Here is a 21,319-nt window from a genome sequence, read left to right on the forward strand (position 1 = left end):
CATTGAAAATTGGTCAATGTTTAAATATTGTTTGTATTTAATTTTGTATAAGTAATTTTAAATGTTCCGTGTCAAAAATCCATAGTCATAATAATATATTATGTAGGTCATAGGTAAAACTTAAAAAGTGATATGTTTTAGTTTGCTTTGTTCCGCGACATTAATATTGTATAAATAAAACAAGCAGGTGAGCCTATTTATACTGCATCGAGTACAAAATTAATATTTATATAAGTACCTACATCTCGTGGGTGAATAGTTCACCATGATCGACAGATATCAAGTTTTCAAATTTTAAATTAACAAATTTAAAATAAGATAAGCGAAGTTACAACTTTACAAGTCACAATATTATTAAAGAGCAAGGAACACTTGAAAGCACACCAAAATATACGCCAATTTATATCCAACTTCATACAAAAATATTGATTTTCATAGATTGTTTCCTATTAAAGCCTGATCCATGCAATTTCGTCCGCGACGCGAACCCGACGACCCGGCGAGGCCTGCCGGGATCTGTTTACTCGCATTTTATATAAGTATTTGACGACAAATATACTTATCACAAAAGATTACATGGTTTCCTCACATAAATATGAATTATCTACTATATTTTATCTACACAATCAAAATCATTTGTGCCCATAACTCTATCAATGTGAAATTTATAAATTACTTTATGTATACAACCATCTACCACTTCTACGACAAGTTAAATTTCAGAATGCATATAATTTACAAAAAATAGCAAAAACCTCCTACTTGTTAAACTTACAGTTAAACCAACTTAACCTTAACTTTCGTTGTCATTTAAAGAACATACAGCAATTAAATCAGCCTATCCTACATTAAAACTAAGCGTCGACGGAACTGTGACGTCACAACACTGACGTCACGCACTCAGAAGTAGTACACCTTGTCCGTGCTCTCGAAGTGGACGTGCTTTTTGCTGCGCACGACCCACAACAATCAGGCCGCGGGCCTCGAGCGCGCTAGCTCCGTCTCCTTCACGGGCGTGTGTTCGTGCGGCTCGCGGATCTCGGGGATCACCTGTCTCGCTCGCTCGGAGAGCGGGACGGAGAGATCGGGGCGCGCCAGGTGCGTGAAGGGCAGCAGCGCGCCCGCCACGTCCATGGTGTTGTTCATGTTGCGGTGCCACAGCTCCAGCACGACGCTGCGCCGCTGCTACTTGTAGCGCGGCGGGCCCAGCCACCCGCACCCGAACACCTGCACCACAACACACAGTTAGTGCCAGACCTGGCCCGCGGGGCGCTATTAAGACGTGACAAAAGTTCTCCGTCGCGCTCACTCTTGAGGCTACGTGATGTGAGTGAGCGTGATGCGAAACTCTTGTTACGTCTTAAATTCGCCCCGTACTAGCTCTCGAGGTTCTTGCCCCGTTTTTCTCCTAGAATATAGAAGCCCATCTTCTTTCCGAATGGGTAGTAGTTTTTGTCGACTTTCGTCAAGAATGTAAGTAGTAATTTGTCCGAACTTTGTTCTAGCGTTCTTCAACAATGTGAAAGGATTAGCCAGTCAGATGAGGTGTCTGTCGCCGACATCCAGGGTCCCACTGATTCTCACCTGGCACACTACACCACTGGTTCTCACCTGGCACACTACACCACTGGTTCTCACCTGGCACACTACACCACTGGTTCTCACCTGGCACACTACAACACTGGTTCTCACCTGGCACACTACTACACTGGTTCTCACCTGGCACACTACACCACTGGTTCTCACCTGGCACACTACACCACTGGTTCTCACCTGGCACACTACAACACTGGTTCTCACCTGGCACACTACTACACTGGTTCTCACCTGGCACACTACACCACTGGTTCTCACCTGGCACACTACACCACTGGTTCTCACCTGGCACACTACACCACTGGTTCTCACCTGGCACACTACACCACTGGTTCTCACCTGGCACACGACGAGCGCGGCGAGCGCGAGCGCGAGCGCCGCGAGCACGGCCCACACGAGGCCGAGCGAGGCCAGCGCGAACACGTACAGCGAGCGGTGGCACCACTGGTTCGGCTCGAACAGCGTCGGCGCGTAGTCCGGCCACATGATTCCCAGCGTCCAGTAGTTGCCGAAGCCAAACCTGAGGGATTAGGGATGTTTTTGAGGTTATTGTAGGTCAGAAATCAGATGTTGAGAAAACAAGTTTTTAGAAGCACGGGTCATTGTTAGCACTTAGCAGTATGGCTTGCCTTCTGTGCGTGTCGGTGACAAACAAGTGGACTGAACTAGGGTTTTTTATCGAATTCAGATTACTGATTGGCCATGCGTGCGTCAGATATAGATATAGAAGATGTATGGAACATAAATATTATTACACACAACCCGATCGGTAGGCTTCACCTATTGTATTCCCAAAATAGAAAACTCATATTCTCACTAAGTGCATATTCCGAAAGGTGAGCCAAAGGGCTATTAAGTGCTCAACTTCATATAAATATCCAAAAAAGCCATCGCGATTGTTCCAAAAGCCTTTAAAGCTCCATTAAGCTGTCGAATGTTAATGCCGGATTCAGCACGACTGCGAGCTTAATTACTGCAGCTCAGAGCCTGATTCCGGACCACCTGGCAGCGCGCCATCAGCGAGCCGAAACAGAATCTATAGCTCCAATATTATACCTACTACGTTTGAATAAAACCGTCCAAAGTTCTGTTAGAGTTTCGGTAAGTAATCTTGATTACCTCTTGATTAATCTTGATGCCTCTTCTTGAAGAGGCGCATTGGAAATAGAAACATCATGAAAGATGTTGAAAGAAGATTCCCGAAAGATGGGAAATGGCTTGCTCGCTAAGTATAACCCTAATAATGAAGATTGAGACAGCACCTTCTAAAATAAGTGATGTGATGCACATCTACCTATTTACAATTACCTTACTGCCTGCTGTAGCATATCGCTTTGGAACCGCTTAGTTCCCCGGATATCCTCCCAGCTGTAGCTGCAAACAGCTGTTAATCTGTGTCGTCAACAGAGCGCGCATTATGCTGCTACAAATTGTTTTAGTTTGGGATCAGCCGCCAGTGTTGCCAGTGTCGCCGCTCGCAGCCGTGTCACACTTGTGACATGACACTTAATCCGTTCTTTAGCAGGGGATTGTGTTGCGCCGGGGGTTTTATCAAATTTCGGGACGGATTTATTGTTGCCCTACTTTAAAATGCACGTGGAAAATGGGAAGGAGAATGTAGTTGGTTGAACTGGAGCATTTTTATGAGTTTACAAACGTTATTCCATTCTTTGGTTGACTTGAATGCCTAAGTATTTTAATCATTAGACAACAAGTCATTAGCATCACTCAGCCATCTTACTGACTCCATTGACTTATACATGTATATTACTAGACTGACTCTATAATCTAGCCTCCACATCAGTATTTAAATTATCTTTGATGCCTCACACACAAATATTACATAAATAGGTACATTATCCCCCTCAAACAGGTAACACATAAGTAAGTAATAAATAATACAAACTCAATACATATCCCTCAGCTCCGCAGTGCTCAATAGAGGCGTCGCCGCGCGAACAATGGAGCGATCTCGCCGCGCACTCGTGCCTCACACGTGGATACACTACTTGTCGAGGACGTACTATAAATACCTATGTACCATATACTATATTCCTGTAGTTAATGGTAAATAATAAATGAAAAACATAGCCTGAAAAAGACTTAGGCCTTTTCCAAGACTGCAGGGATCTTGCCGTAATTTACACACTTGGAAGTCGGGTTGGGAATATCACACAACACAAATACAAATAAGTTTATTTTACCAAAAACCCAATTACATTATTTGCATAATATTTACACAGAATACTTAACGCAACACAACTTTCTGTGTTTTTTTACTAACATCGAACCATGTATCTTTGTCACATCAGTTAGAGTCACTAACCACTATGCCATTCGTTCGATAATTATTAATTTATCATTCAACTTTTAAATAACCTACCTAATAGCAGTGAAAACCTATAAGCTTTCAACATTTCTATTTGTGTTGGTGCATTTTGCTTTGATGTTACAATACCACAATACACATACCTCTATAGTCGACGTACACAACATAACACGACTTTTATTGATCCATGTAACATTTACATTCAGCTCCATCAAACAAAACACTACGACATCTATCCAAAAATCATTACTACCCACTCGTGCTACATTGAATGGATTGTCCGATTGGAATCGCATCCAATCCTTTAAGTAAAGGTTTTGGTTGACCCTCGCCCACAATCTATTTGATTCTTTCCTATCTTTGGAAGATTTAAATAAACAGACAGCGGTATTGTACCGACGCACGTCGATAATATCGGTAAGCCTCTGCCGTGAACCTCGGTTCCCAATAAAGCTTTGTGTTGTAGTTTGAAATATGTACTCGAAATGCTTTATGAATTCCATTCAAATTTCAGGATAAAAGCTGGCTCAGGTTTGTTTGTTTTGGAAATACACTCTGTTTTGTTATTTCTGTAAAATATAATAAATACTATTGTTATGAAATAAAATAATATGTTGCTTCTTTTCATGAATTTCTTGCCATTTATGATGGAAACAGTCCAGAATTAGGTCATGTGCACCTAAATAAAATACATTTCTGTTGGTTATATCCATAAGTCTACATCAAGTAGTGCTTCAGAGAGTAACTGAAGAACACTTCATAAACATGTAACCTGAAACTTCAGGCCGTACCCGAAGAGCCGAAGAGTCACAAAAGTTTTTGGCTTACTGTCTATTTAGTACTTCAACTCGACAGGCGTCACTGCGGGCGAAGTTGGAAGCTCCTATTTAATATGTTGGAATAATTTATAGTTTGATTTTCTACCGAGTTTCATGTAGACCGGGATTGCCTGGACCCAGATACTAGGAACTATTATTATAATAGCTTGAATTGGAAACTTTACTCACAAATACGGTATTGCATTTCTGATACGGTTCCATGCATAATAATAATATATTGTGACATTTATAACATGTTGAAGCCAACCAAAACGTTACCAAACAATTCAGCGAAGATGTTTACTCTAGTCAATCATAAACAGCATAGTTGGACTAGTAGTCATCACCATGGTGAAAAGATTGACCATATGTGTGCCTAGGGTAACTTACTTTACCCTGACAAAGAACGAGCTGAGAGTGACCTCTCAATAATAGTTAATACTTTACCACGGCTTCTTCCATACTCGCCACCTGCAATAACCTCCCTAACCCCACTCACCAGGTGATAAGAAACAGCGTGAGCGTATACGCGAGCACGCGCTCCGGTATGGAGGCCTGCGCGTGCGCGCCGCGCGACGCGAGCTGCGCCCACAGCAGCCACGCCACGGCCGCGCCGCCCGCCGCGCCGCCCACCACCATGTAGACTGGCAGGCGCGGCTGCGCGGGACAGTCGCGGATGTATTGCACGCCTGGGGGAGAGAGATGGGTATAATCAAGTGGCTATAGGTATAAGAGGAAAGTCATTTCAAGTGCTGCACGCCTACGAGAGGGAAAGAGATGGGTAGAGTTAAGAGTTAAGTCAAGTAGCTATACATAGCTATATATAAATGAAGAGAGGATTAAGGGAAATTCATTTCATGTATGACGACCGAATGGCGTAGTGGTTAGTGACCCTGACTACTGAGCCGAAGGTCCCGGGTTCGATTCCCGGCTGGGGCAGATATTTGTTTAAAGACAGATATTTGTACTCGGGTCTTGGGTGTATGTATATATATGGATATTTATATTTAGTATCTATCTATCTATGTATTTGTGTAGATATATCAGCTGTCCGACACCCATAACACAGGTTCTGCCTAGCTTGGGGTCGGATGGCCGTGTGTGAGATGTCCCCACATATTTATATTTATTTACACATTTATGTATGTCAGGATGTGCTGCAGGCCCGGGGGAGGGAGATGGGTAGAGTCAGAAGTCAACTGGGGGTTAAAGGGCTTATGCTATGTAATATGTATACATAGCTTCAGGAGATAGGTATTGATTAGAAGTATTAATTAAGTGGTTAGATAGATGGAATAAGAATGTGGTGGAATATAGAAGCATAATTATGTATGTCAGGAATGGTCAAAATGTACTGAACGTCTGCGGGGGAAAGAGATAGGTTATTTCCATTAATAAATGTAATAAGGTTTAAAGAGTCTAAAAGTTGTCATTGCCAATGAGATAGCAGGCATAGGTACTAAACAACAGCACTAGAACTGATGAAATTCCATGCTTTATACTGACACAAGTTTATACGTATTGCATAAGTTCATCGGTTCATAGAGTTGAAGGACGATTGGTTTATATGTTTAATACTGGAATCTGGAGGAAATAAACCTGTTTTACTGTGTGTTTATCCGCGTTCTAGAGCGATGTAGGAATTTATTGAGAAACAATAAAAGGAATCACCTCAGGACAACTCAGGTGGATATAAATCCAGGAGCGGAGGTCATAAATCCTGAGAGAGATTCATTGTGAAGCGGCAGGGTTAGATTGAACACTTTATTTATCTTCTGCACATAACTCCACTTTTATTTTGAACATTCAAAATCCTAGTTTTAGACAAGCTGAACACTCTCTATGTTTACACTGAGAAATTATTTTCATGTTGGTTTTAGAGTTGGCGACTGAAAACCACCTCAGAAACACGTCATTTTCTAGAATTCGTAATTTGGAGTTTCTGTAGAATTGGCAAAGTTTGTGAATCAGTTGGTGGAAGTTTAAAAGTGAAACTATCCGTGCAGGTCTTCAGACTTCAGTATTGTGTGACGTCACAACTGCGCAAGTTTCAGCGGAGTGTTTGAAAGTGATTTATTGCAAACTGCGGTTTTATGTTAAACTCGCCGGATCGAAGAGGTAAGATAGTGGTACCTGGAACGTCGACGCTGTAATTTTAATTAATTCTGGGAATTTACAACCACCTCGGAGTGTGTTCAGATGCCCGAGAAAATGAATTATGGCTGCTCCATACAAGTGTTAATTCAGAACTGCGGTAGATTTGTATGTAAGTATATTATAATTTCATATTAATTACTGGCATTAAACATAAATTTAAGTAACCACAAATGAAACAAATTTACATTCGGCGTTTTTGAGATTACAGATTTAGATAGAGATCCTGCAAACTTAACAATTACGGACATATCTACGTCAAGATTCGTGGTTAATCTCGGCACTAGTTAATGTAACGTAAGCAACTCAAACTCAAAGTAGCGACGCAGTAACTGCGGGAACAAACAGAGAACATCCACAGCAGAACTAACTTGTTACCAAAACAAAGTTGGTACCTCGCGGCTCATCCATCCATTCTGCACGAGGGTTACTCTAGATTTACAAAAAAAGAACAAACTAGAGCTGTCATGAACGTTACGATAGTTCAAGAGAATACCACGAGATAGAGTCTAGTTAAGCGTATCGGCATTTTGAAATATCATTTCTTGCAACGTAAAGTGACCCCAAGTAACTCCGGCAATCGGTATTACAGACATTTGTTATGTCGTCATTGGGTTTGCTTTTACAACGTACCCTATTATTATAACTTGCCTTAGTGCGAACCAAAAAATACAGGTGCCATGTTGAAACAATGTAATACTTATTCTAAAGTTTAAATAGTTTTAGATATAAAGTTTTTTGTTCGTTGGCAACACTGCCCTGATAGATTTCATGGACGTTGTGTGTTTTATTGTGCCTGGTGTAAAATAAAAGTTCAGTACAAAAATACCTGCGTTTTACTCATTTCTACAGGTTATGGGCCCAGGCCGTATCATACCACAACTGTTTCGAGACTTGAGTAAAACCAGGGAAGGATACTTTTCGCTAAAAGTTTAAATATCGGCGTCACGGCCGGCGGCCATTTTCGACGCGTGCGCCGAGAAGGAAAATACTTGCTCAGCAGCAAAGAGTAAGGAAGGTTGGCGAGAAGGAAGGAAAAAAAAGGTGCATACCATGGAGGGCAGTCAAGCTGGAATCAAGCTGGAAGGTTCAAAGAATTGGAATGTTTGGAAATTTCAAACGATGGTCGTGCTTCGAGGTCATGGCCTCCTCGATGTGGTTGAGGGGCGTGAAGTGAAGCCCGAAGCTGCCGGTACTGCAGCGGAAGCCTGGGCGTCCAAGGATGCCAAGGCTCAGACGTTCCTGGTGACAAGGATGACGGAGGAGGTGATGCTACATATTATCACCTGCAGCAGTTCTGCGGACATGTGGAAAAAGTTGGCCAGTGTCTACGAGCAGAAGACAGAGACAAGTGTACACATTGTACAGCAAAGATTCTTTCAATACAAGTATGAGGAAGGTATAGAAATGGCTGTATTTCTATCAAAGGTACAGGAGATGAAGAATCAGCTCAAACAGATGAACGAAGACATTTCAGACAAGCTGGTAATCACTAAGGTTCTTATGTCTTTACCGGAGGACTTCAGCCACTTTATATCAGCCTGGGAGTCTGCGCCTGATGACAAACAAACTTATGACAATCTGGTGGCAAGATTGTTGGTCGAAGAGGAGCGAATAAAAGAAAAAAGAAGTGAAAGTAATCAAAGTTCAGCCTTTATGGCTAAAAGGTTTGATAAAAAGAGTGTAAAGTGTTATAGATGTAATAAACTTGGACATTTTCAAAGCGAGTGCCACAGTAAAGTGGATAACCAAAACAGTGCAAGCTCAAGTGTTAATAATAGGCATCAGAACTTTAATAATTCAAATCGAAAGTGCTTTTACTGCAACAAAGTGGGACATTTTAAAAGTGAATGCCGATTTAATAAAAATAAAAACAATGGTAATGCGTTTGTAGTGCAAGAGACATTCAATGAACATTTTCAACAATCGCAGTGGTTAGTAGACTCTGGTGCAAGTGAGCACATGTGTTGTGATCGGGAGTTGTTTTCAAGTTATTCAACTCTGTCACAAAAATCAGTGATAGTCGGAAATGGGACTGCAATAAGTGCCCTGGGTCGTGGACAGGTGGCAGCACAAGTTTTCAACGGAAGTGAATGGATTGATACGACCATAGACAATGTGTTATTCGTTCCTGAACTAAAAACGAATTTGTTTTCTGTGAATCGTGCATCTGACAGAGGATATGTCATGTTGACAGATGACAGCGGATGCAAGTTTTATAAACAAAAACAAGTGTGTGCGATTGCAAATCGCGTCGGAAATATGTACTACATGGACTTACGATACAAAAATAGTGCAGCAAATGTTACCCAAGTAAAATCCGAGTTATACGAGTGGCACGAAAGATTAGTGCATCAAAATATGCAGTATGTGAAAACTGTACTTGCTAAAAACACCATTCAAGTGCAGGATAGTGACGTTGATCAGTGTCAGGGATGTTTAGAAGGGAAGATACATAAATTACCCTTCAGTACGAGTGAGACAAAGACAAGCAGAACTTGTGAATTAATTCATGCTGACACTTGTGGACCAATGGAAGAAACCTCAGTTGGAGGTTCAAGATACTTCGTCATACTCAAAGATGACTACTCAAACTACAGAAGTGTATACTTTGTGAAAGGGAAGGACGAAGTGAAGAAGTGTATCGAGGAATTCATAAACCAATCTCAAAACATAACTGGAAATAAGGTTAAGACCTTTCGAAGTGATAATGGGCTTGAATTTGTAAACAAAGAAGTAAAACAACTGTTCCAGTTGCATGGCATAGTGCATCAAACTACTGTGCCATATACACCTGAACAGAATGGAAAGGCAGAAAGAGAGAATAGAACACTCGTTGAAGCAGCTCGCACTATGCTGTATTCAAAGGATATGCCTAAGAAGTTATGGGCTGAAGCTATCAATACAGCAGCATATGTGTTGAATAGAATGGGAAAAAGTAATGAGCCAGGAAAGACTCCATTTGAAACGTGGACAAAAGAAACTTTTGATATAAATACTCTGAAGATCTTTGGTACACCTGTGTTCGTACACATACCAAAGGAGAAGAGGAGGAAGTGGGACTCTAAAGGAGAGAAAGGAGTTATGGTTGGCTATGGACAACATGTGAAAGGCTACAGAATCTACTTCCCAAATAAAAATGATGTTGAAACCAAACGAGATGTGGTGTTCATAGAACAAAAGGAAAGGACAGAAGTTCCAGAAGAGAGAGAGCCACTGGTGAGCCTTGATGTAGAGGCTGGCATGTCAGAACCAAGCTACGAGGGACACGTGAATGAAGAATGTGCCGTCATACAGCAGAATGTGCAAGACATAAATGTAGGGAGCGATGACAGGCTGTTGCCAGGAGAATCTTCTGATAGTGAATATGAACCATGTGCAACATCTGAGGAGTCTGCTGAAGAAGTAGCAGAGAGACCAGACCAAGAGGTACGGAGAGGTCAGCGTACTCGGAAGCCGAATCCACGCTATATGTGTAACAATGTGACGACAGAGATGGAGTACCCTTCTACGTACCAGGAGGCTATGAGGAGGAAAGATGCGAGTAAATGGGAGGAAGCAGTGAAGAGGGAGCTGGACACTTTGAAAGAGAATGAGACATGGACAATCTGTGAAGGACATGATGGACATAACAGTGTTAGTTGTAAGTGGGTGTTTAAAGTAAAAAATTGTAACAACTTAACGCAATATAAAGCTAGGCTAGTTGCTAGGGGCTTTGAGCAGAATGATATGTTTAATTTAGGTGAGATCTATGCCCCAGTTGCCAAAATGTCAACATTTAGATTGTTTATAGCTGTAGCAACTAATATGAATTTACCTATTTACCAAATGGATGTAACCGGAGCATTCCTTTATGGAGATATTGATGAAGATGTTTTTATTAAACTTCCTGAAGGGGCATATAGTAATGAAAATGAAAGAATTGTAAAATTAAATAGAAGTTTGTATGGTTTGAAGAAAAGTCCCAAATATTGGAATGAGAAGTTTAATTCTGTAATAACTAAAGAAGGATTTGCTAGTTCAAAATGTGATTCATGTTTCTACTCGAGATGTAACAGTAACAGTCAAACTAATTAAAATATCGTCAACATAAAGTAATACATAATTACTTTATGTTGACGATATTTTAATTTTTGGAAATGATGAAAAACAAATCTTAAGTCTAAGCTAAACAAAGAATTTAAAATGAAGGATTTAGGTCTGGTGTCAAACTTCCTTGGTATAAATGTGAAACAAGATTTGGAAAATAATATAACCACTCTAGATCAGAAAGAGTACTTAGAAAATGTTTTAAAGCGATTTGATATGCAAGATTGTAAGCCTATGTCTACCCCAATGGATCAAAATAGCACAGAGATTTTTAAAAATTGTAAACTAGACAAAAACTCAGAGAATTTATGTAGACAAATTATTGGTTGTTTGATGTATGCTGTATGTGGAACGCGACCAGATTTATGTGTAGCTTTGTCGATATTAAGCAGATATCAAAATAGGGCAGATAATGTTTTGTTAACAGCACTTAAAAGAGTGCTTAGGTATGTTAAACACACCTTATCATATAAGATAGAGTATGTATGTAGTGGTGAGACTTTAGTTGGATGGGTAGATGCCGACTGGGCAAGAGATGTTGAAGACAGAAAGTCTACCACTGGCTATGTATTCTTTTACAAAAACTGCTTAGTTTCATGGAGTAGTAAGAAGCAGTGTTCAGTATCATTGTCATCAACTGAGTCTGAATATGTAGCTATGAGTGTAGCGGCTAGTGAGGCGTGTTGGCTTATAAACATGTTAGATGATTTTAATATTAAAAATGTATGCCCTTTGAACATAATGTGTGATAATCAATCCGCAATGATGGCAGCGAGCAGTGATAGTTTTAAGAGGCTTAAACATGTAGATATAAGATTTCATTTTGTAAAAGAGTTAGTTAAGAGAGAGAAGTTGAAATTAATGTATGTTAAATCTGAAGATCAAATTGCTGACATGTTCACAAAGCCCTTGAGAAAAGAATCATTATTAAAATTTTGTTTTATGTGTGGTTTAAAGAATTAAAGTATAGTAGAGTCATGTGTAGAGTAGAGTCAAAGTTTAAGAATGAATGTAGAGTCAAGATTAGTTACTGTATTAATGTAAGTATTACATTGAGGGAAGGTGTTGAAACAATGTAATACTTATTCTAAAGTTTAAATAGTTTTAGATATAAAGTTTTTTGTTCGTTGGCAACACTGCCCTGATAGATTTCATGGACGTTGTGTGTTTTATTGTGCCTGGTGTAAAATAAAAGTTCAGTACAAAAATACCTGCGTTTTACTCATTTCTACATGCCACATTCCATACCCAAGTTCTGTTTAACTTGACGTTCCCAGTTGAGAAACTAGATAAACAGATTAGGTATAACCTATTTGGGCCCTATAGTGCCACAATCTTATCTGTTCCGGTGGTCAAAATGTGTACTAACGAGACGTCATTGTCAAACATCATTTCATACTCTGTGCGTTATTTGAGTTGTCAATTTCTGCGAAGAAGCTGACGCTACGTTATTTAATTTGTTTTGTGATTTTCTGGGTGAAATACTGCCAAAAGCGCTGTAATGTGATGCAAGAAAAGTAGTACTATATATATTGGCTTTTATGCTGGAAGAATAACGTATTCAGGCGACTTTAATTCCGTTTGAAAAATTGGAAGAACGAGTTGCAGCGACTACAGGTTAGTGTTGCCAAATATGACGAATAATTTTACCCATATATACTCCATGTAATTTTATGAAATATTTTCCCGAGAGGCCCGTGCCCCAGCAGTGGGGACGGGATGGGTTGTGATACTCGTGATGAAAAGTATATAATCTTTATTTTTCTTTGATTACAGGTGTGAGGACGTGACATGATACTTTAAATCTTAGGCATTGACATATATATTACTAGCGTAAGGACAGGGCCTCCCACTCAAAAAAATGGCACCCGCGCGTTGGCCCTAAAATCGTAATTTTAGGGCCAACGCTCCTTAGTCGACAGTTGTCTGTGGCCGAGAGATGGTCTTGTGAATCTTGTGATAAATATGTAGTTTGTTGTGAAAGGCTGCAAAAATCATTATACGAAGGTCAAAAAGAAACAACGAATATCGTATCATCGGTAATTACCATTAAATTAAGTAATAAACACATTATAAAGTGATAATTATTTTACTACCAAAGTCTACGATGGCCGCGCGCTGTAACCTTGTGCGGACGTCATTTTTTGTTGACTATCCTCCGAGAACATTTTCTTGTTGCACACACTTACGTTTTGGAGCGTGATTTTTAGTCCATTTGTACGGGACGCTCTACAGGTCTACACCCCAAAACAGTTATAATTTTAGTAGTTGGATTTGACTTAAATTATTGATATGGCGCCTGCAAATAATAAAACAATGTCCGGGATGGTAAATTATTAACGCACGTACAAGGTTACGTCGTCAAGATAGTTGCTAGGCACTGACATAGTTCAAACAAATTATGACAGATAACAGTTATTTTGCTTGTATGAAGAAGGTTTGAGTAAAATGTTCTGAAGGGCCTATCCTTTCTTTTGAAATCATTGATCTTAGGCAATATACCAAAAGAATTTCGCGCAAATGCAGCGATTTTAGACGAAATAATGATGATTTATGACATGTCATTGTTTTCCCAACCTATCAAGAGTTGGCTGAAAGAAATTGCTTTTTGGCAATTAGCCTTTGGAAGGAGACCCGTGCCCCAGCAGTTGGGACGTGATGGGTCGTGATGATGATGATGATGATGAATTAGCCTTTGCACACTGTCTGAATTTCTTTTAATTGTATGCTCTTGTTTCTTGTTACTTTAGAAAATGTAAAATAAAGTGTTCAAAAATAATACTTAATAGTTTTTTTTTAAGTCTATCCATCTCGTTATTCCCACGACCCACATATATTACCTATACCAATGTAATCTAGATTTAATCTTCTATATCAGAAGCAGAACATAATCAGAACTAATTTTATTTCTGTTCGCCGTGGACAAATTTTCCATACAACAAATGTCGTTTGATATACTATATCCCATACTTATGAATGTACCTAATTATAACAATAGGTAATAGCAGAAATGCATTGTCGTTTAAACCAAAAATAGGCAAAATTTTATCGATGGCATCACTGGATTCAATCACAGCGACGTCGCCACCGGAACAGATAAGATTGTGGCACTATACATAGTTGTTGGATGCCTTCTGCAATCGAAATAATAAACTTTTCAACTGTCAAAAGATCGCATACCTATGTAAATGTGTCATTATTTTTCTATCTTGTTATTATAAGGGTGAATTCGTCCAAACATCACGTTACACGAGAATAACTATACCGGAATAAAATTTATACGCGAGTAAATATCTGGGATAAGTATATTTGCATTCTACCAAGTTATACCATGATTAATTGAATGAACGAGGAACGAAACTGTAATGCAACTTAAATATAAATAGGTGCGTTTTCAAAGCATGCAATAGAAATGAAATGCCAACTTAGTTTGAATGGATTATAAGAGTATCAAATTGTTTATGTTTTAATATTTTATTCGCTGTTGTTATTCTGAGAATTTGCCTTTTAACGTACTTTTGTTTATGTTTTGACAGATGTGTTTATATGTCATTATGACGGTTTTCTAATCAGCTGATGTGCTGCCGCCATTACAAAATTACTCTCGGATAAGCTCGTTACACGGTCAATTTTGGCGGTATAACATTTTATTCTTGGGATAAGCTACTTATCTTGGTTTCAGGTTTGGTAGAATGCAAAATCTGCTTACTCGCGAGTAACTGGTAGTTTACTCGTGAGTAAAAAGTTACTCGACGTTGGTCAAATCCGCCTTAATAAGTTGAATTCGCAATGCAAATTTTCTCACTATAACCATAGCACAAAAGCTAACCCTTGTTATTTCGCTAGCTCCTGCAGTATTATACTGCTACTAAATCCACTCATGCGAGTCACTCGGCGATGCGGAAGCGCCGGGTGACTTCGCGACACCCGGGCCATCCGGGCCACCCGGGCCATCCGAGAAAACCCGGACAACCGGACACGATCATGGGATATCCCTGCCCCTTAGCTGAAACGATTTTTATTCAAGAAAAAGGTCACCAAAAATTCTTATTTTTTGTCGCCTACATTTGAATTCTTGGTAAAAGTCAACGAGTATCGTATCGACTGGCTATTAGCCGATTGGAGGGCTCAATTCTGCGGATACTTTCTTGAGGGTCGAATGTCGAGGTACCAGTTGAGAGTGATCTTGAGTTGGGAAAGTGAACGGGGAAATAGACTAATGAGGCACGACTTGACTCACTTGTTTGATTAATTATATCACATCACTCACCTGTCGCACGCAGCGCAGGTAGCCAATTAATGCTTCTAATTATATACCTACTATAGGGATGTTTATGAATAGCTGAATGAATGTTTGTGAAAGAGACTCACCCATTATGAGCATGACCACGGGCAGCGTGGAGAGGCAGGCCAGGAACACCGTCATCAGAACTGTGAACAATAAAATAATCAGCATCTCATCACGAGCTTCATCACTAAATTATAGGTATTATTGTAAGTATAGGTAGTATTGAGTCTTAATTTCCGCATCTGCAATAAGCATACTGTGTCTAAATATAATGAAAGACCCTTAGCTTTTTTACTAAACTTAGCCTATGGTTCAAGTAACTAAGTTTGGTTTAAGTTGACCATAAAAAATCTGAAGTTAAGGGGATCCCTAAAGCTAAAATGCTAAAGTCGGCTTGATATACTTGATTAGATTGGAAAAACGGTGGCTTCTATCACATTGATAAAAATATATTTTGTAGCAGAGGGTATACTGAACATGTTAGTTGCTTAGAAATTGGTGCAGGATTATAATAAGTATGTTAAAAAAAATTGCAAACACACCATGTCTTTTGCCATTTTTTGACTTATTATGAAAAAACCCTCGAAATCAGAGGGCCCATTTTCATGGAATCTTATATGTATGTGTAGGTAATTAAATTCTTAACAAAGTTACCTTAAAGAGTTGGATTTAATGGACCAGAAGTCAACTTTTTTTGCAAAAAACTAATAAATTCCGGTTTAAAAATGATGACACCGTGACAGATTTCAGATTTCTTCAGTCGTCGCCCTGGTGGCGGCCTGTTAGGAGCGATACCCACGCCATTTTATTTTTTATCAAATATTTCACAAAAACTGATTAAATCAACAAATTATGACTACAAGTATTATAATACATATGCATTTGCTATGGAAAGTTAATTTTCTAATCATTTTAGATGCAGAAAAGCCGAAAATTCTTAGAAAACATTTCGCCTTTTCGATTTGTTTACATTTTTTACTATAGAGTTACAGATGCATAGATAAAGGTAAACATTGCACATAATGACACTTATTAGATTCTCCGAATAAGAACTATACGGTCAATGCAGTATGCCAAAGCGCGAGCCTGTTTATATTCTGAGGGGTAATTTATTTTATTTTAACGGTTGTGTATGGTAGGTAAGCTACACAATATACAGGGTGTTGAAAAGTAAGTTCATAATTTGTTTTATTTGAAACCAAAAACCGTAGTTAATTAAAAATATATATATTTTAAGATGTGGTAGTCTGTACACTACAGGTTGTTAAAAATAAGTAAGTATTTTTAAAAATTGAAGATCTAAAATTTACATAATTTTTTAAATCTATTTAACAAGCTTTGCAAAAAAGCGGTTAAGTGCGACTGTATCTCGCCATGAAAAAAATGAAATGTTTACTGTAGCTATGAATTTTATGCGTTACAAGTGGAATAAAATACCGCATAATATTATGTACAACTATGTAAGAGCCTAGTTTTAAAAAAAAACTCATAAGAAAATATTAAATACACAGGTTTTTAACCCCTGAAGGAAATAGAGGGGTGTTATAAGTTTAAAGTAAGGGCTGAATTTTTTTTTTAAATTAGGGTGATAGGTAATGTATATTTTTAATGATTTTTTCAAATAGATAAATGTTATACCATTTTTAAATTGCCATAAAATTACCTATAGTTATAGTTATAGAAAAGGGCAGGGCTACCAGTGCCCATTCGCCACTGCAACCTAAAAGATCTATGTATAAATTATGACTCCCCATGCCGAGTCTCACTCTACAGGCCCAGGTCTTTTATAAACCTGATATTACCTATACAGGATGTTGCAAAAAGGGTATACTGTGCCGAAAGGGTTTGACTCAGGGGTTATTCTGAACAACTTTTGTTCTCCAAGTTTTGGAAATTCTCGAAAAATAAATTCGGTCTCTATAGTAAAAAGTCACGTGATCGAATAAGTTTCTATGTAAAAGGTTTTGTTACGTGAATTTTCAAAATTGTAGAAGAAAAGTGGATCAGAATGGCACCTAAATCCACTTTTGGCTAAGCTTTATACCCTTTTTTCAATACCTTGTATAAAATATCGTCAGCGTCACCTTAGATCGTAATCATCGTACGAGTAACTCCTCGTGACCAAATTTTAGAGGAGACAAAAATACTGTTTTATTTGTAGTTCTAGTTGGCATACTACCCACCTAAAGTTTTTTTTAACTAGCCTAAAAATGATTTGTTTAGACAGTCTATCTTCCTGTTCAACCGCAGCCTGAGTGCCAGTGACTCAATGACTGAAAGGAGGCCATTAGTGCTCCTAAATAAATAAAGCAGGCCTGTAGATTATCTTTCAGTGTACCGACACATCTGATTGCTGTAAGAGCCTGATAAGCTCTTCGAACGAGTCATACCTCTGTGGTGGTACGGTTTCGACCTTTCGGACAGTCAGTTTGGCATCCGAAATGCGGATTCGAATAGTGGGTACAATACTTTGCGTTCGTTCACTGTCGGAGCAGGATAAGAACCACGGGCGAGTTGTTGCGCTGGCTGTTTGCTTAAAAATAGTAACCGCGTTCAACTCTATCCCCTAGAGGGCGAACCTTTAGGGCGGCTCTTGTATACCATCACTTGTCTTCTCTATCTCGTCATCTGCAGAAAATTGACAGAGGTCATACGTGTCTAACAAGTACATTAAGGATGCGAAAAGAGAGGGTTTGTTTTCACTGAAGAAGTTCAGTTGCGGAGTTCCACAGCGGTAGGTCTTGGACCCCTCTGCTGTGGAACTTGGCATACAACGCGGTCCTGCAAATCAAGCTCGCAAACGGCGTTAGCACAGTGCATTTTTCTAATGTCACACAGGTCGTGAGGTAGGCTGAGAGCCTCCTTCGGGGATGACATCCCAATGATTCATTACGAAAAAATTGCTGCAGCTGTGCTCGCCATGCAGTGCATGGGCTACTTCCGAATCTGGGGGGCTGTTGCAAAGGAGTCCGTTGCCTCTATACGGTACGGGTTCCGTGCGATCTATGATCCTTCCGGGAGCACCTGTCTTGTCAAGTCGAAGAGAATGGCTCGTATTCGACGCAACCTGCAGTACTGGTGGGATTGGTTGGAGGACAGGACAGCAGGAAGCTGCAGCAGCCGTCATGCTGTGATTCGACGCATAGATGCAAAAAAAAGTTGAAAGTAACTTCATGTTAATAAAATATTAGATCTTAATTTAACAACATAACATTGCAAAAAAAAATTAACATTGTTGAGTATGTTATTGTAATTTACTAAAGTAGTAATAAAAACAAAGGCTTATTGCATAGTTTTCGTTCACGTTCGCCTACATCGCACGTTGTATATGAGAATAAAGGGTATAATTACTAAGTTTTCTTGTTTAAAAATCACGGTTTGGGGTTTAGAGGAAAACAAATGGTAAAATGCGGAATACAGTTTTTTTTTTTTCGAATAAAGAGGAAAACATGTGAATTCAAAAAACGTTTCTATTGACACCAAAGAGTACTTTTCGCCGAGAAAAGTGGAGTTACAATGTTTGCGATCTAAAGTGATGATAGAACTAGAACTTATTTTTTCAGTTCACCTGCTGTTGAGTGAAATCGTAATTAGGTAAATGACTCCTTGACATGAAAATAACTTTTTTTTTATAATCGTTATAACAAAACCGTTTTTTTTAATACAGCAATATTTGTAGGTGTACTTACAGTGAGCAAAAGAGCGCAGCAAGGTGTAAATTTTTTGGTTTTTAAGAAACAAAAATATTATTTCTATCATATCCCAAATACACATAAGTACTTAAAAAAAAATTACACACTCTCGCCTTGTACTAATGTAGTCCCTTGCGTGGGTACTTACATGTTATTATTTTTCTGGTGACCTCCCCATATCCCTTTAAATAAATGTATCTTTCTTTCTTTCCTTTGCCAGCTACGTAACCTTTTGTGACACCCTGTATATGCATAGTTCTGCAAACTACTGTTCTGCTTTTGAAACACCAAAAAAAAACAGGTCGTCTAACTAAAAGGTCACGTGACCAAAAAAAAATTATATGAAGAAGCGTTTTTTTCATGAATATAAAAAATTACGTAGGATAAAAGTTTTTCAGAGTGACGCCTGAGTAACGCCCTTTCGGCTAACTATACTTTTTTTTATTACACGGGGGCAGAGTTTAATACAACACCCTGAACTATTAAACTCTGATAATATTTTCGCGATTTTTTTACATTCTGATTTCATTTCCTGGCTTAGAAATAACATCAATAACATGCTGCACACGTAGGTTTCGGCATAGTATTAAACCCTTTTTGCAACAACCTGTATAAATATCGGCACGGGTACGACTTTATATATAATTAATTATTAAATATTAAAAATACTTTCAAATAAAAATAAATATTTTCGTATCACAAAACAATATTACTTACTTAGTATATTTTTAACAAAGTGGCATGTCTTCACTTTTATGTTTTCGAGTACTATGTTAAAATTTCATGTCATTGTCCGTAGAACGCCCCGCATACCTCAACCCCCCCTCACTAGATTTGACAGATTCTGATTTTCTTCCAGCTTTAGTGACAGCCTTAACTATTCCTGAGCTACTGAGCCCAGGGGCTTAGACACCGAAAGATTCCTATAACCACATTTATTTAATTTTCAGCACGGTTACCTCTACACTACACCCTACCCTACATCATGTATTTCTGTGGAAACTCGTGACGCACGTACAGACTCGTGTAGATCTTGGAATGTGAGTGACAATTGTCAATGTCCCCCGCGCCCCGCACCCCGCTCCCCGCGTCCCGCACCCCCCAAGGGGAAAGGAATCCGGTAATACTCTCTTTGGGGCCTCATTCCGCGGTGGAATAGCCTCTTCCAGCCGATAACATGCTCAATTTGTCGCTAATGGAGTGTTAAGAAGTAAAATTTGGCTGGAAGCCCGCCAAGCAAGCAACTTGCTGGCATTGGGCACAATATCTTGATATACGAATATGACAAGTTTTCTCAAAGAAAACTTGAGTCTTAATAAAATAGAAAATTCGGCACCTCCAGATAGATTTGCCCGTATCTATTGAAATCCAAAAAAGTCTACCTACATGGTTGGTGAATTCAGGTGAATAAGATTTAAGTAACTAATAGTCTACAACATTATTATGTATACATACTAAACTTATTATGCTTGTATATATGTATATACTCACTAGTCCTATTCATGATCCTGGCAGCCCTGCACACGAAGTCCACGGTGCCGGTGGCCTCCATGTTGGCGTCCTTGAGCTGGTAGGCCACGGAGCCGTAGGTGGTGAGCCCCACGCCCAGCCCGAGCCCCGAGCGCTCGAACTTGGCCTGCTCGCCGCACAGCCGCCGCTGCTCGTCGCCGGACACCTGACGGGTGATATGGTTAGGTTATTGGGCTGTAATAAATAAATAATCAGCTACCGCCGAAACATTCGAAATTAACAATCCATAAGCAGTATCTTTCGCCTGTCAAACATCTGCAATATTCATACAAGTTATGTCAGATTGTTAATTGCTATTTTTCAGTGGTGGTAACTCCACAGGACTGAATTCACGACTGTACTTGCCGTAGGTATAGAAGAGAATAACTTGTTAGAATCTTGTGAGAGCGACTATACTTGGCAACTAGAGTCTGTAAATATCTGAAATTGAATATGATAGATATCTCTCTTAGAAATAGTAGGTACGCTTGCCGAAGCCACAAAAGCAAGAGAACCACTAGCTACTGACACTATTTTTAACATCGTGAACGTGTACAGAAACCATCCCTATAGATTGTCAGTCGTATAACTAACTTGATTGATGTCAATTTGCGAACGATTTGATATAATTTTGTCGCCAATTTGACCGCCCCAACTTGTTACTGGGACTTAATCAGTACGCTTTCTATTATCGACCCAATGTCCATTTACGCACAACTCCGTACGAGTCGTGAGGAAAACTGCCGAATAGCTAATTAAACAGCCCGTAATCAGCCGCCGACAACCTCTATTGACACTAAAGGATAATCTAGACATTTGGTTAATTGGCTAGCCGGAATGTGCG

General features: G+C 39.3%; 1 protein-coding gene across 1 annotated transcript in view; it reads right to left on the reverse strand.

Moving 5' to 3' along the window:
* Window positions 1-739: 739 nt before the first annotated feature.
* LOC119692487 (translation initiation factor IF-2) overlaps window positions 740-21,319 on the reverse strand; it is a 75,914-nt gene continuing 55,334 nt past the window's right edge. Inside the window, exons 5-9 of the mRNA XM_048629390.1 lie at window positions 20,458-20,641; window positions 15,358-15,417; window positions 5,243-5,432; window positions 1,936-2,116; window positions 740-1,227 (exon numbers count right to left, since the gene is read on the reverse strand). Of these exons, the coding sequence (XP_048485347.1) occupies window positions 1,186-1,227; window positions 1,936-2,116; window positions 5,243-5,432; window positions 15,358-15,417; window positions 20,458-20,641 (657 nt within the window). The 3' untranslated portion in view covers window positions 740-1,185. The remainder of the gene's footprint in view (window positions 1,228-1,935; window positions 2,117-5,242; window positions 5,433-15,357; window positions 15,418-20,457; window positions 20,642-21,319) is intronic.

The sequence above is a fragment of the Plutella xylostella genome, chromosome 23 (genome assembly GCF_932276165.1).
Source record: "Plutella xylostella chromosome 23, ilPluXylo3.1, whole genome shotgun sequence".
Classification (NCBI taxonomy): Eukaryota; Metazoa; Arthropoda; class Insecta; order Lepidoptera; family Plutellidae; genus Plutella; species Plutella xylostella.